The 13,630-nt window shown below is 45.2% G+C and overlaps 1 protein-coding gene and 1 pseudogene across 4 annotated transcripts in view; one reads left to right on the forward strand and one right to left on the reverse strand.

Moving 5' to 3' along the window:
* CUNH2orf42 (chromosome unknown C2orf42 homolog) overlaps positions 1-12,684 on the forward strand; it is a 42,005-nt gene extending 29,321 nt beyond the window's left edge. For all 4 annotated transcript variants that reach the window (XM_032291844.1, XM_032291847.1, XM_032291846.1 and 1 more), the window contains 2 exons: positions 1,315-1,477; positions 12,023-12,684. In XM_032291844.1, the coding sequence (XP_032147735.1) occupies positions 1,315-1,477; positions 12,023-12,231 (372 nt within the window). In that variant the 3' untranslated portion in view covers positions 12,232-12,684. The remainder of the gene's footprint in view (positions 1-1,314; positions 1,478-12,022) is intronic.
* LOC116560471 lies at positions 8,613-8,970 on the reverse strand (annotated as a pseudogene).
* Positions 12,685-13,630: the final 946 nt, after the last annotated feature.

The raw sequence follows: 13,630 nt of genomic DNA on the forward strand, positions 1-13,630 counted from the left end.
AAAAACCAGGCATGGTGGTGTGTGCCTATAGTCCCAACCACTAAGGAAGCTGAAGCAAGAAGATCACTTGAGCCTAGGAGTTAGAGTCTGTAGTAAGCCATGATTGCACCACTATACTCCAGCAGAGGCAACCAAGTGAGACCCTTTTTTTTTTTTTTTTTGAGACAGTCTCACTCTGTCGCCCAACCTGTAGTGCAGTGGCACAATCTTGTCTCACTGTAACCTCTGCCTCCTGGATTCAAGTGATTCTCCTGCCTCAGCCTCCTGAGTAGCTCGGATTATATGCATGCCCCGACACACCCAGCTAATTTTTGTATTTTTAGTAGAGACGGGGTTTCACCATGTTGGTCAGCCTGGTCTTGAGCTCCTGACCTCATGATCCACCCGCCTGAGCCTCCCAAAGTGCTGGGATTACAGACGTGAGCCACCGAGTCTGGCTTTTTTTTTTTTTTTTTTTTTTTTTTTTTTGATGGAGTTTCTCTCCTGTTTCCCAGGCTGGAGTGCAATGGCACGATCTCACCACAACCTGTGCATGAGCCACTGTGCCTGGCGACCGTGACTCTTAAAAACAATACATGTGAACCCTAGAAAAGGCCTGTGTTAGCATTAAAGACACTACAGAATTCCTTTAAATGCAGATGCCACAGAGGCAGCTTTTAGCCTGGAATGGATGGCATTTAGGGAGCCATTGAAGCAACCCAGGGTGCAGGCACGTGGCAGAAGAGAGCTAAGAATCATGGAGCTTCTCACTGTGAGGCATTACTTACCTCCATCACCTCATTTGACCTCCCAGCCATGCGCTGGCATTAACTGCATTTTGCAGATGAGAAAACAGGCTCTGAGAAGTTTGTAATTTCCTCCGGGTCACCACAGCATTCAGTTCCAGTTCTGCCTGGCTCAGTCCCAAGGACAGTGTGAAGCATACAGGATATGAGGAGAACTGTAGGTGCTATCGACAGAGGAATTTAAGAGAAGAATGCTGCTAGCAAAGCAGTAGGGGAAGGAATAAAACCGATTTTAGAGCAGGTCTATGCCAGCAGCAGTCACATACCCATGAAGATGTTAGAGCTTCAACTGGTGTATGGTTTGGCTGGGGTAGAAATTAAGATTATAGAGAAAAAAGCAAAGCCATGAATGATGTAAGGGAGAAAAGGCAGATTTATTAACAGGATTTTCTTGAAAAACAGGGAAGTTGTAATTCATTTGAATGTACTTAACAAGAAAGAAGGAATGATAAGTTTGTTTTCATCCAGGTATTTGTCTATTTTGAAAGTTTTCTCTCTCACCTTTTTTTGGTATTGTCTTGGTGTCCAGATGCCCTTGGAAATCACCCGTAGCTTTATCAAGAACCGAGATGGGACTTATGAGCTGTTTAAATGCCCTAAGGTGGAAGTAGAAAGCATTGCAGAAACCTACGGTCGTATAGAAAAACAACCAGTGCTGCGACCCTTGGAACTAAAAACGTTTCTCAAAGTTGGTAAGTGAACTTCAACAGTGCATCTTCCTTTGAGTGTCAGCTTGTGTACAGTACAGTACACTGTCCAAGGCTTTGGATCCTGACCTTAAACAAAGAAGACATTCATTCACCTTGTAAAGGCAATTGTGGGAATAAGGTATTTTGTTTGATTTAAACCAGTGTTTTCAAAAATAAAATTACAGGCCGGGTGCTGTGGCTCATGCCTATAATCCTAGCACTTTGGGAGGCCGAGGCAGGCAGATTGCTTGTGGTTAGGAGTTTTGAGACCAGCCTGGCCAACATGGTGAAACCCCATCCATCTCTATCACCACCATCCATCTCTAAACTTTTTCATCTTCCTCATCTGAAACTCTGTATGCATAAAATGATAACTCCCCAGTCTTGCCTTCTCCAAGCCCCTGGCAACCACCATCCTACTTTCCGTAGCTACCTCATATGAGTTGAATAAAACAGTATTTGTCCTTTTGTGACTGGCTTATTTCACTTAGTATTCATTTGTATGAATGAATGTTCATCCATGTTATATCAGGTGTGGAAATTGCCTTCCTTTGTAAGGCTGAATAATGGGCCAGGAGTGGTGGCTCACACCTGTAATCCCAGGACTTTGGGAAGCAAAGGCAGGAGGTTTGCTGGAGCCCAGGAGTTTGAGACCAGCCTGAGCAACAGAGCAAGACCCTGTTTCTACAAAAAATTTAAAAATTAGCCAGGTGTGGTGGTGCACACCTATAATCCCAGCTATTCAGAAGGCTGAGGTAGAAGGATCACGTGGGCTCAGGAGTTCAAGGCTGCAGTGAGCTATGATTGTGCCACTGTATTCCAGCTTGGGCAACAGAATGAGACTCTGTCTCAAATGAAAGAATGAATGGAAAAGAAGGAAGGAAGAGAAGAAAGGGAAGAGAGAAAAAAAGAAACAAAAAAATTCCATGCTTACCCAGAAAACCAGAAAAGAAAAAAAGCAAACATTCCATGTATGTATATATGACGTTTTCTTCATCCATTCATCTGTTGCTAGACACTTGGGTGCTTCTACCTTTTATTTTAAGACCAAGTTTCGCTCTTGTCGCCCAGGCTGGAGTGCAATGGCACAGTCTCAGCTCACTGTAACCTCTGCCTCTCGAGTTCAGGTGATTCTCCTGCCTCAGCCTCCTGAGTAGCTGGGACTACAGGTGTGCACCACTATGCCCAGCTAATTTTTTTATTTTTAGTAGAGACTGGCTTTACCATTTTGGCCAGGCTAGTCTCAAATTCCTGAGCTCAGGTGATCCGCCCACCTCAGCCTCTCAAAGTGCTGGGTTTACAGGTGTGAGCCACTGTGCTTGGCCTTTTTCTTTTTAATTTTTTTTTTGAGATGGAGTTTTGCTCTTCTTGCCCAAGCTGGAATGCAATGGCACAATCTGCTCTCTGCCCCCCAAGTTCAAGCAATTCTCCTTCCTCAGCCTCCCCAGTAGCTGGGATTACAGGCATGTGCAACCACGGCCAGCTAGTTTGTATTTTAGTAGAGACAGGGTTTCTCCATGTTGGTCAGGCTGGTCTTGAACCCCTAACCTCAGGTGATCTGCCTGCCTTGGCATCCCAAAGTGCTGGGAATAGGGCGTGAGCCACTGTGCCTGGCCTCTTCTTTCATTTTTGAGACAAGGTCTTGCTCTGTTGCACAGGCTGTAAGTGCACTGGTGTGATCTCAGCTCACTGCAACCTCTACCTGCTGGGCTCAAGAGATCCTCCCACCTTAGCCTCCCAGCCAGCTGGGACTACAGGTGTGTGCCACCACACTCAGATAATTTGGATTAATACATTTTTGTAGAGGTTGGGTTTCGCCATGTTGTCCAGGTTGGTCTTGAACTCCTGAGCTCGTTTCTGCCCACCTCAGCCTTCCAAAGTGTTGGGATTATAGGTGTGAGGCATAGCAACTGGCTGCTTCTACATTTTGACTATTGTGAATACAATATTATTATTATTTTTTTTTTTTTTTGGAGACAGAGTCTTGCTCTTGTCACCCAGGTTGGAGTGCAATGGCACAATCTCAGCTCACTGTAACCTCCGCCTCCCAGGTTCAAGCGATTCTCCTCCCTCAGCCCCCTAAGTAGCTGGGATTGCAGGTGCCTGTCACCACTCCCGGCTAATTTTTTGTATTTTTTAGTAGAGACAGGGTTTCACCATGTTGGCCAGGCTGATCTTGAACTCCTGACCTTGTGATCTGCCTGCCTTGGCCTCCCAAAGTGCTGGGATTACGGGTGTGAGCCACCACATCCGGCCTATACAATACTAGTTTTAACAGCTGCAGGAAATTCATTTATTAGAGTGCCAGACTCTATTCAATCTCCTATTTGTTCCAAGCCTTTTGCTATTAATTAAAACAATACGGCCAGGTGTGGTGGCTTGCACCTGTAATCCCAGCACTTTGGGAGGCCAAGGAGGGCAGATCACAAGGTAAAGAGATGGAGACCATTCTGGCCAACATGGTGAAACCCCGCCTCTACTAGAAATAGAAAAATTAGCTGGGCGTGGTGGTGCACGCCTGTAGTCCCAGCTACTCAGGAAGATGAGGCAAGAGAATGACATGAACCCAGGAAGGAGGCAGAGTTTGCAGTGAGCCAAGATCGCGCCACTGCACTCTAGGCTGACACCAGAGCAAGACTCCATCTCAAAAAAACAAACAAACAAAAACAATGCTGTAATTACTTCCTTTTAGATAAATCTTTTATATCCTTAATCATTTTCTAACTGATTTAGGATATTCTTTGGGATAAGTTCCTAAAAAGGAAATTGAAGGTTTAAATGTTATATACATTTTTGAGGCTTTTGATAAAATTAGCCAGGTGTGGTGTCGCATGCCTATAGTCCCAGCTACTTGGGAGGCTGAGTTCGGAGGATTGCTTGAGCCTAGCAGACGGAGGTTACATTGAGCTGAGATCACACTACTGCACTTCAGCCTGGGTGACAGAACGAGACCCTGTCTCAAAAAAAAAAAAAAAGCCAGGCACTGTGGTGCCTGCCTATAGTCCCAGCTACTCGGGAGGCTGAGGTGGGAGGATCACTTGAGCCCAGGAGTTCTGGGCTGTAATGCACTATGCCGATCGGGTGTCCGCACTAAGTTCGGCATCAATATGGTGACCTCCCGGGAGCGGGGGACCACCAGGTTGCCTGAGGAGGGGTGAACCGGCCCACGTCGGAAACGGAGCAGGTCAAAACTCCCATGCTGATCAGTAGTGGGATCGCGCCTGTGAATAGCCACTGCACTCTAGCCTGAACAACATAGTGAGACCCTGTCTCTTTTAGGAAAAAAAAAAAAAAAAAAAGAAATATTTATAGAATTTATTCCTGCCAGCCATCTATAAAAGTTTTTTTTTTTTAAATCTTTATTGATTTGACAGGCAAAACTTCTGTTACCTCACTCTGTTTATTTGCATTCTCCCAATATGAATGAGGGGAAAGTTTCATATTAGTCATTTACATTTGATGAACGTCCTGGTTTTTGTTTTGTTTTGTTTTGTTTTTGAGATGGAGTCTCGCTCTATCACCAGGCTGAAGTGCAGTGGCACAAACTTGGCTCAATGAAACCTCTGCCTCCCATGTTCAAGTGATTCTCCTGCCTCAGCCTCCTGAGTAGCTGGAATAACAGGCACACATGACAACACCCAGCTAATTTTTGTATTTTTAGTAGAGATGGGTTTTCACCATGTTGGACAGGATGGTCTCGATCTCCTGATCTCATGATCCTCCCACCTCAGCCTCCCAAAATTCTGGGGTTACAGGCTTGAGCCACCATGCCCAGGCTCTTCTTTGTCTGTCTTTAATTGGAATTTTTTTGAAATAATTTAATAATAACAACTATGTAAAAAGCAGCATTTAATAAGACATGGTACTTTGTGCCAGGCATTTTTTTCCTTTTTTTTTTTTTTTGGGTCAGAGTTTTGCTCTTGTTGCCCAGGCTGGCGTGCAATGGTGTGATCTTGGCTCACCGCAACCTCCACCTTCTGGGTTCAAGTGATTCTCCTTTCTCAGCCTCCCGAGTAGCTGGGATTACAGGCATACACCAATATGCCCGGCTAATTTTGTATTTTTAGTAGAGACAGGGTTTCTCCATGTTGGTCAGGCTGGTCTAGAACTCCCGACCTCAGGTGTTCCATCCACGTCAGCCTCCCAAAGTGCTGGGATTACAGGTGTGAGCCACTACACCTGGCCGGTGATATTATATTCTTATGTTTAGTTCTCTTAGTGTTTAATTTTGTATTTTTCTTTTTTGAGACAGAGTCTCACTCTATCACCCAGGCTGGAATGCAGTGGTGCCATCTCAGCTCACTGCAACCTCTGCCTCCCAGGCAATTCTGCTGACTCAGCCTCCCCAGTAGCTGGGACTACAGGCGCGCACCAGCACATCCGGCTAATGTTTTTTTTTTTTTTTTTTTATTAAGACGGAGTTTCGCTCTTGTTACCCAGGCTGGAGTACAATGGCGCGATCTCTGCTCACCGCAACCTCCGCCTCCTGGGTTCAGGCAATTCTCCTGCCTCAGCCTCCTGAGTAGCTGGGATCACAGGCACGTGTCACCATGCCCAGCTAATTTTTTGTATTTTTAGTAGAGACAGGGTTTCACCGTGTTGACCAGGATGATCTCGATCTCTTGACCTCGTGATCCACCCGCCTCGGCCTCCCAAAGTGCTGGGATTACAGGCTTGAGCCACCGCGCCCGGCCATGTTTGTATTTTTAATAGAGACAGGGTTTCACCATATTAGTCAGGCTGGTCTCAAACTCCTGACTAGGTGATCCACCCACCTCAGCCTCCCGAAGTGCTGGGATTACAGGCATGAGCCACCACGCCTGGGCTAATTTTGTATTTTTCAAAAGTACTCTTTAACCTGAGTTTTTCTATGTTTAAATCTTTGATCTGACAGGACACAGTGGCTCACACCGGTAATCCCAGCACTCTGGGAAGCTGAAGTTGGAAGATAGCTTGAACCCAGGAGTTTGAGACCAGCCTGGGCAACACAGGGAAACCCTATCTCTATTAAAAAATATTTTTGGGCCGGGCGCGGTGGCTCACGCCTGTAATTCCAGCACTTTGGGAGGCCAAAGCGGGTGGATCACGAGGTCAAGAGATCGAGACTATCCTGGTCAACATGGTGAAACCCCATCTCTACTAAAAATACAAAAGATTAGCTGGGCATGGTGGCGCGTGCCTGTAATCCCAGCTACTCAGGAGGCTGAGGCAGGAGAATTGCCTGAACCCAGGAGGGGTTCACTGCAACCTCCGTTGCAGTGAGCTGAGATCGTGCCATTGCACTCCAGCCTGGATGACAAGAGCAAAACTCCATCTCAAAAAAAAAAAAAAAAAAAAGAATTTTTTAAATTAGCCTAGGGCTCTTCTGCCTATGGAGTAGCCATTCTTTATTCCTTTCCTTTCTTAATAAACTTACTTTAAAAAAAAAACAAAAACAAAATTAGCCAGGAATGGTGGTACATGCCTGTGGTCCCAGCTACTTGGGAGGCTGAGTTGGGAGGATCGCTTGGGCCCTGGAGGTCAAGACTGCAGTGAGGCCATGATAGCACCACTGTGCTCCAGCCTGGGTGACAGAGTGAGACCTTGTTTAAAAAAAAACCAACTTTCTCTGGAATTTATCATAAGGTAAGTCATAACATTCCACCACCTTTTATTTTCTTCCAGATGATTATCTAGTTGATACAAACCATTTATTATAATAAACACTTATTTGGTTTTCTTTTAGTAATTAGAAATGCCATCTTTACTTTAGGCTAAATTCCTGTTCTGTTTGTGTCTATTTCTAATCTTTCTGTTTTGTTCCTTTAATCTGTCTAGACACATGCCAGCACCACACTCTTTTGGTTATTATGGGTTTGTAATATATTTTAGAACCACGTATATTTTTTTTAGTAAAAAAAAAATTTTTTTTTTTTTTTTTTTTTTTTTTTTGATAAAGTCTCACTCTTGCCAGGCTGGTATGCAGTGGTGCAATCTCAGCTCACTGCAACCTCCATCTCCCAGGTTCAAGTGATTCTCCTGCCTCAGCCTCCCAAGTAGCTGGTACTACAGGCACATGCCACCACGCCCAGCTAATTTTTGTATTTTTTTTTTCAGTAGAGATGGGGTTTCACTATATTGGCCAGGATGGTCTCGATCTCTTGACCTCATGATCCACCCGCCTCAGCTTCCCAAACTGCTGGGATTACAGGCATGAGCCCTGGTGCCCGACCAGCAAAAATTTTTTATAGAGATGGGGATCTCGCTATGTTGCCCAGACTGGTCTCGAACTCCTGACCTCAAGCAATCCTCCACCTTTGTCCTCCCAAAGTGTTAGGATTACAGGCATGAGTGACCGTGCCCAGCTGATCATGTAGATTTTAATTCTACTCTTTGTGGCTTCCTTGAAATTTGGCCTTTTCTTGCTTGTCTTCCTTTTACTCTTATCCAGCTGCCTTTTCCTCCCAGTCTGGGCTTTCCTTATGATTTTGGCTTTATTTTCATAAAGGCTGGATCTTACTTTTTTTATTTTGTGGATGCTAAACAGTTCCCTGAAATTTTCTCTTTGATAGATAGATCAGTCATTGCTATCCCTTCTTTTGATTCTTCTAGTTATTTACTTCCTTTTCCTTAGGTGTTTTTTATTTTGTTTAACTTCCTGTTCTTTTCCTTATTACTGAACAGATTAAGATCTGTCCAGACTCAAATTTTGATAACAGGCAGATTGCTTGGGACCACTCCTGCATGGTGGCTGGCTCCCTCGTAGATCTGTTTGTGGAAGGCTGATGCACAGTTCTTAGGTCTAGTGTTTCTCTCTTCTACCATAGTGGCATCTCCTGACCATCTCTTCCTCCTTCATTGCTAATAATGGAATACATGAAAAAACACACAAAACTAAGATTCTCCACATATATAGTTTTCCAGGGTTTCTCCTCTCCCACCCAAATTGCTTTACTAGTGCAGACTGCACCTTCCAGAATATATTCTGCCACCGCTATTCACTATCTTTTTTTTAGAGCTGGAGTCTTGCTCTGTCGCCCAGGCTGGAGTACAGAGGCATGATCTTGGCTTACTGCAACCTCTGCCTCCCGGGTTCAAGCAATTCTCCTGCCTCAGCCTCCTGAGTAGCTGGGATTACAGGCATGTGCCACCATGCCCGGCTAATTTTTGTATTTTTTTTTTTAATCCAAATGTGTTTATTGAGATGGTTTCCCACTCATCTTGATTCAGAATGCTTTTAGTGCTGCTTCCTCCTGAAAGAACATCCTTCTGTAAGCCTTGCTTTTCCTCCTGTAGGCTGGCAGAGGACAGTGGAGCAGCCAACACACAAAACTACCTGATTTTATAGCATCCTGGGCATTTCATATCCACGAAGTAGGAACTGGGGCTCTGCACCAGGCATTTCTTCTTGTGTTTCCTCTTCTCCTCTTCTGGAGAGGGATGAAGGAGATCCTTTGCGAGAGGCATGTTCTCATGGGTAGGTCGTCACCGCTGGAAAGCTTTTTTTGTTTTTTGAGATGGAGTTTTGCTCATGTTGCCTAAGCTGGAGTGCAGTGGCATGATCTCAGCTCACTGCAAACCTCCACCTTCTGGTCTCAAGCAATTCTCCTGCCTCGGCCTCGTAAGCAGCTGGGATTACAGGTGTGTACCATCACACCCGGCTATAATTTTTGTATTTTTAGTAGAGATGGGGTTTCACCATGTTGGTCAGGCTGGTCTCAATCTCCTGACCTCATGACTCACCCGCCTCAACCTCCCAAAGTGTTGGGATTACAGGCATGAGCCACCACGCCCAACGCTGCTTATTCACCTTTAACCATGCACCTACCCTCCCCCAAGTCCCCTTTGCAGTCATCAAGATTTCAGGTACTTGAGTGGGGAGGGGTGTGTGTGAGACATTCTAAAGGAAAGGAAGTGGCACTGCTCATTTGCTGCTCTGTACAAGCCAGGGCACAAACTGAGAGAGACCAAGTATTTTCCTGCCTTTTTCCATGTAGCCTCCCTTTAGTAAGGAAAGCTGGGATATGCTACGGCCAAAGTCTGGGTAGATTTCTTTCCATCCCTCTCCACCTGTTTTGTATTTCTTCCTAAAAGTTGCCAGTGGTCTCAGTGTTCATCAGTTGTGAGTTTCCATTTTTTTCTATGCCTTCATTGATATTTCAATGAAAATTTGGCAGCAGCTCTGCGGACAGTTCTCAGCCAGATATCATTTGAAATGGAATATGTGTGACAAAAGTGAGCTAGATAATACTTAACATTTATATTCTTTTTTTTTTTTTTTTTTTGAGATGGAGTTTCACTCTTGTTGCCCAGGCTGGAGTGCAATGGCACGATCTCGGCTTATTGCAGCAGCCTCTGCCTCCCAGTTTCAAGTGAGTCTCCTGCCTCAGTCTCCCAAGTAGCTGGGATTACAGGCATGTGCCACCACACCCAGCTAATTTTGTATTTTTAGTAGAGATGGTGTTTCTCCATGTTGGTCAGACTGGTCTCAAACTCCTGACCTCAGGTGATCCACCCACCTCAGCCTCCCAAAGTGCTGGGATTATAGGTGTGAGCCACCACACTAGCCTAACTATATTCTGTGACTAAAAGAAAAAAAACAGACCAAAATACCTGGCAAATAAGGTTGTTAGTCTGGGATGAATGGAAGCTTTGTTTCTCATCATATAAGTGATGTCTTAGTCTTTGTGAGAAAGAAAGGACCAAAAGAAGTGGAGGGAAGGAGTTTAAAAGGGGTGACTGTTTAGGCTAAAGTGGAAAGAGTAAGACAGTGAAAAGTAAAATACAGGCCCAGTGCAGTGGCTCACGCCTATAGTCCCAGCACTATGGGAGGCCGAGGTGGGAGGATCACCAGAGATCAGGAGTTTGAGACCAGCCTGGCCAACATGGTGAAACCCCATCTCTACTAAAAATACAAAAATTAGCTGGATGTGGTGGTATGTGCCTGTAAGTCCCAGCTACTTGGGAGGCTGAGGCTGGAGAATTACCTGAACCCAGGAGGCGGAGGTTGCAATGAACCGAGATTGCAACGCTGCATATTAGCCCGGGCAACACAGTAAGACTCTATCTCAAAAAAACAAAAATTTAAATTTAAAAAGTAAAATATTAGCTTATGAAGTCTGAGGTTAAGTAGTGCTGAGAGTAAAATGTATATACATTATTAATCAGGATCTTTCTCCTCTATCCTTCTTGGTTTTTTGGGGGGGTTTTTTTGAGGCAGAGTCTTGCTCTGTTGCCCAAGCTGGAGTACAGTGGTGCGATCTCAGCTCACTGAAGCCTCTGCCTCCCAGGTTCAAGCGCTTCTCCTGCCTCAGCCTCCCAAGTAACTGGGATTACAGGAGCATGCCACCAAGCCTGGCTAATTTTTGTATTTTTGGTAGACACAGGGTTTTGTCATGTTGGTCAGCCTGGTCTTGAACTCCTGACCTCAAGTGATCCGCCTGCCTCAGCCTCCTAAAGTGCTGGAATTACAGGCATGAGCCACTATCCCTGGCCCATCCTTTTTTTTTTTGAGACAGACTCTCACTTTGTCACCAGGCTGGAGTATAGTGGCACAATCTGGGCTCACTGCAACCTCTGCCTCCTGGGTTCAAGTGATTCTCCTGCATCAGCCTCCCTGGTAGCTGGGACTACAGGCACACGCCACCACACCCAGCTAATTTTTGTATTCTTAGTAGAGATAGGATTTTACTTTGTTGGCAAGTATGGTCTCAATCTCCTGACCTCGTGATCTGCCCACCTAGGCCTCCCAAAATGCTGAGATTACAGGTGTAAGCCACTGCACCCGGCTCTTATTTTCTCATATTACTTCTTGTTTTTTTTTGTAACAGGGTCTCACTATGTTGCCCAAGCTGGCATTGAACTACTGGCCTCAAGCAATCTTTCCACCTCAGTCTCCCAAGTAGCTGGGACTACAGGCACATTTCACCACACCTGGCTAATTTTGTTTTTGAGATGGAGTCTCACTCTGTAGCCCAGGCTGGAGTGCAGTGGTGCGATCTTGGCTCACTGTAACCTCCACCTCCAGGGTCCAGGTTCAAGCAATTCTCCTACCTCGGCCTCCCAAGTAGCTGGGATTACAGGCATGAGCCACCATGCCCAGCTAATGTTTGTATTTTTTAGTAGAGACAGGATTTCACCATGTTAGCCAGTCTGGTCTTGAACTCCTGACCTCGTGATCCTCCCACCTCAGCCTCCCAAAGTGCTGGGATTACAGGTGTGAGCCACCACGCCCAGCCCATACTTGGCTAATTTTGATGGAAACATGGTCTCACTTTGTTGCACAGGCTGGTCTTAAACTTCTGGGCTCGAGCTATCCTTCCACCTTGCCCTCCAACACTGTTGGGATTATAGGCATGAGCTATCATGCCTGGCCGATATATGTATGTTTTAACTTCATGATGATCAATAAATCTGATATCCCATTCACCACTGAACTTATAAACCTTATGCAGCCTTCTGATTATCAAAGCTGAACAGACTGCTCCAATCCCAGACGCTTCTTCTTACAATTAGGAACACCCATTAGAGTCAGATGGAATTGTACTAATACTCCTTTCTCCTCTTTAGGCAACACTTCCCCAGATCAAAAGGAGCCAACACCTTTCATCATCGAGTGGATCCCAGATATCCTTCCCCAATCTAAGATTGGCGAGCTGCGGATCAAGTTTGAGTATGGCCACCACAGGAATGGGCATGTGGCAGAGTACCAAGACCAGCGGCCCTCCTTGGACCAGCCCTTGGAACTGGCCCCTCTGACCACTATCACTTTCCCTTAAGGCAAAATGAGAATCTTTTGCTGCTTAATTTGCACATCCCCACCCCTTGACAACTTCAAATACTAGTTAGGCACTTAGATGGCCCTGTTCCTTGGTGAACTGCTCTTAGCTAAGATGCAAATTCTCAGTTCTTCCAAGGAGATTCTGTAGAAGAAAATCTCTTGTAAATAGCCTTTTTGGTGCTGCTGTGTACAGTCTTCATTATGCATTGGGCAGTATTTCTAGCTAGAGTTTTAAACGGAACAGAAAGAAAACCAGCTTATTTTCCTTCTTATGGACTCATCTTTAGTGTTTATTTCAACCTTTGAGAACGTTGCAGCACTTAGCCATATACCAACAGTGTTGGAGAGTTAACACCCTGATTAGGGCAGAATGTTAAAGACTACTGGCAGAGTTCCAGCCATGCTCTATGCTGTTCTCAAATAAAGCACAGTGTCTAGTTTTTCCAAATTATATCTCGTGGTAGCCTGTTTATTAAATTATAAATGGGGGGGGATTTAACTAATAGTGATACAGGAAAAAGAGATCCAGGTGTCAAAGTAAAATTGCTATTTCAAACTAAAGCTTGTAATTGCTTGTTCACTTAATATTTATATCCTTATTTATTCTCCAAACAGCTAGTAAAATTCATTTGCTGTTTCTGAGTTCAGTGATCACAGAATAGAGATACTGAAAGACCCAGAAGTATAAGCCTATCTTTAAGGAGGAAAGGGGAATGAACATTTCCTGCATGCCTACTATGTGCCAGATACTCTTTTCTGGCACATGATCTGCCTACCTCGGCCTCCCAAAGTGCTGGGATTATAGGTGCAAGCCACCGTGCCCAGCTGTACGAGGTACTTTCAATTGCAAGTAACAGAAAGCCAGTTAACCAGCTTGGACAAAATAGGCATGAATGACTGGCTTGTGGACACTAAAGTAGAGCTAGACAACCAAACTGGGCTGCAGCTGGTGTGGCTGTGCCTAAGGACCCCTGGAGCCAGGGTCTATCTGACCCATTTCTGCCTCTCTCTGGGGCTTCATTTGCTGACAGCACAGAACAGCTTCTCCTGGTAGGAATTTTAGCTCCTGAAATGCCTGAATGTATGGTTTCCTCACTGGAGCAGGACTGACTGCTGCACTCTCTGATCCAAAAGGCAGAACCCCTCCCACCCCCCAAAAGGCACTGATTGGCCTAATGGAGGGGGAGACATTTTTGGTAAAAGAGGTGCTATGCCCCTAAAAGAGGAGGAGTAACCACATTGTGTTGACTACCCTGTGTAATTGAGGAGCTGGTTTGTGTCATCTCCTAGGTGCTTCAGACAATGGGGGAAATTGTTGAGAATCCAGGGAGGTACACAGACTTAGAACTTGAACTGGGCTTCGAAGGAGAGGAAGGGTTTGGATAGATGTGGAAAAC

This window comes from Sapajus apella, unplaced genomic scaffold, assembly GCF_009761245.1.
Source record: "Sapajus apella isolate SASKATOON/1434 unplaced genomic scaffold, GSC_monkey_1.0 scaffold26, whole genome shotgun sequence".
Lineage (NCBI taxonomy): Eukaryota > Metazoa > Chordata > Mammalia > Primates > Cebidae > Sapajus > Sapajus apella.